Source organism: Arachis ipaensis, chromosome B2, assembly GCF_059453495.1.
Source record: "Arachis ipaensis isolate K30076 ecotype BB chromosome B2, ASM5945349v1, whole genome shotgun sequence".
Classification (NCBI taxonomy): Eukaryota; Viridiplantae; Streptophyta; class Magnoliopsida; order Fabales; family Fabaceae; genus Arachis; species Arachis ipaensis.
Window position 1 is genome coordinate 108,662,040 of NC_142437.1, and position 2,802 is coordinate 108,664,841.

At 37.9% G+C, this 2,802-nt stretch overlaps 1 protein-coding gene across 1 annotated transcript; it reads right to left on the reverse strand.

Moving 5' to 3' along the window:
• Positions 1-617: 617 nt before the first annotated feature.
• LOC107627655 (UPF0481 protein At3g47200-like) lies at positions 618-2,492 on the reverse strand. Its single transcript, XM_016330480.2, has one exon. It carries the CDS (start codon positions 2,318-2,320, stop codon positions 845-847), a length of 1,476 nt encoding a protein of 491 aa, XP_016185966.2. The 5' UTR covers positions 2,321-2,492; the 3' UTR covers positions 618-844.
• Between the last annotated feature and the right edge of the window lie 310 nt (positions 2,493-2,802).

Genomic DNA, 2,802 nt, shown 5'->3' on the forward strand with positions numbered 1-2,802 from the left:
AGTTACTCTCTTCGATAAGTTTCTTTCTTTCTGGTAAGTGTGTTTACTGGGGGATCGAGCACAATTACTCTTCTCATATATCATATTTTAGTGTGCGTGCAATTTCAATTGTTTCTTTATTATTGTAGTGAAATGGATGAAAGTATCTACTTGAGTTCTTTATTAACTAGGTAGCGGTCACCCGATTTACACTAACGACGAGCTCTGAATTTTCTTCCTTTTTTTTTTTTCCCAATGTTGAAACTTTTTGTTGCGTTGTTCTCAGTTTCATGAATATAACAACATATATAAATGGTGCCTTCTCTCGGTTCTTCTGCAGGGGACTAGAATGAAATTTGGGGAGGGCCAAAGTTTAATCTCTCAATACAAAGAGATTAAAATAAAAATTTAAAAGAGATTAAACTAAAATTTATAAAAAAAAAATTGAAATTCAAGGGAGCCATTGCCTCCCTTTAACATATATATGAGAGGCTAGCTCCGCCTCTCCTTCTCTGGCAATGCTGGCTATGCCCAAAATAACCATATTAAATTTATATTAATATCAGTTATTAATATAAAATATATATTAAAAAATAAATATATATTAAAAATAAATTAAATAACATATGTATTTATAGATATTAGTGGTTAATTTTAACTGACCAACATTAAAGTCAATATTAAAAAAGCATATTTAACAAGCAGTACTTAAAAAAACAATATTTAACAAGCAACAAGCATAGCCTTCCCATTGGACTCCACCTCAGTTTTCTCTTAAAAAAAACTAGAAAAAGTAAAATTGAAATTGAAACCGACAATAATATAACATAGCCGAAGCTAAGAAACATTTCTCATATGAAAGTAGCTAGCCACTGGAACGAGCTGAATAATATGTCTGCATGATGGTAAGAACAAGCAGCACAATAGCTGCCACAACACCCATGAATTTCCACACCGTAGGGATATGCTCACTAATCAATATATGGTACCAATTGCTCCAATAGAACATGATAACTTCAAACATTCGCCTACAATTGTGCCAAGTAATTGTGGTGAATCCATGGAACACCTGTGTGACTCGTTTCACCCTATGTTCATTTAGGGTTACACATAACTCGCTATAACTCGAATCCATGTGCTCAACTCCCTTGGAAATGCTCCTAAACATTGTCAACAATTCTTCCTTGCTCATGTTGCTCTCATTCACTATCATTCCCTTCTTCTCAAGCCATCCAATGTCATGCTTACAACAAATCAAACCTCGGAAGAACAAGGCATAGGAAGTGTACTTGCATCTTATTCGAATCCTACTCTGCTCCCAAGCAATCAAATTTCGCCATCTCACTTCAGTGCTTTCCTTAATACGCAGAGGCGGGATCTCCAATACCGCGTCTTTCGTATTGAATCTTATGTCAAAGTCAAACTTATCCACAAAGCTACCGTTACGGTTACAGTTACAGTTACAGTTACCAACCGCCGGTATAATTGATATTCCCGCCGCTAGAAGCCTTGTAGCGCACTGCTTTAGTTCTTGACACGCTGGTCTCGCTCCCGTTTGGATTTGGTGGCCATGTTCGACGGTGGAGGAGTGCATCAAGTGAAGTATATGTGCCGTGCCGGAGTTGTTCTGCAAAGGGCCGGCCGGGTAACCGAAGGCTCTGCTTACCAAATTGGCAACTCGGTGATCATTTTCCATCTTACTGCCGTCACGGTACACCTTTCTGAATAACTTCTTGAGAACCACAAACGGGATTTGATTCTCCATCATTGTGATATCGTTCAGTACTGAAGCCACCTTCTTTTCCGTCTCAAAGAATGGATCATTTGCATACTTACTGGACCTCTCCTCCTGCCGCAAACTCATGTAATCGTCGAGCCGGAGGAGAAGTTCCAGCAGGAAGCATCCGTCTACAATCATTATCTTGGAAAGCTCATGGGTTTCTAGCTCCAAGTCTCCACCATAGCTTGCACAGATCACTGTGTCCAACTTTAGAATGTCGGCGCCACAGTTTATTAGCCTTGAACCTAATGACACGTTTTCTTCGGGACTTCCTTGGCGTTCAAGAAAGTTTTTGAGGTAACGCCATTTGGGTTCTTCCATCATTACCAGATGCCTGGTGGCTCCCCTATGCAGTGGCCCCACGGAAACGAGTTTTGGAACGTATGCGTCGCTTTTCGGTTCTCGAAGCTCGTCTTGGATCCGACAAATGCTGCATGCCTGAACCTCTCCATGATCTAAACAACCGACCATGAATTCAATTGGAACCATCCAGCTATAGTCACTTTCCATCTTGATTTGTTGTTGTGTTTTTCTCAGGAAAGAAGGAAAGAAGGGAACCATGGGATCGATATATGTGGTGTCTGGAACTAAAACCCAAGAATTGATCGAACGGGAAAAAGAACTGATAAAGCAAAGAGTTGACTTGAAAAAAAAAAGGAAGGAAAGAATTGAATTGATTACGCTGTGCCAATTGCCAAACTATGATTAAGCATATATATAGTTGTGCACTTGTGCTTTCGGGCTCTGCTTCGTCCTTAGGTCTTTTATAAGTATAGTTGTGGGAAAGATGGAAATTACCAAGAAATAACCACAAGTAGTGTTCTTTTATTTTCAGTTCTTCATTTCAACTTGCATTAAAAAATAAAAAATATAAACACTTCGTATCTTGTTTTAAATAAGTGGATGTAACCCAATTCTAAAAGTTAATTTATGAGATGAGAGATACTTCATATTTATAAATGTTTTAAAAATTTTATCCTTAAAAAATATGATACTTATAATAAAATTATTTGTCTCATCAAATTAAATATCTAACTAGCTAT

What these genes read in the sequence shown, in the direction of transcription:
- LOC107627655 (XM_016330480.2), bottom strand. Translation starts at nt 2,320, where the DNA reads ATGGTTCCCTTCTTTCCTTCTTTCCTGAGAAAAACACAACAACAAATC.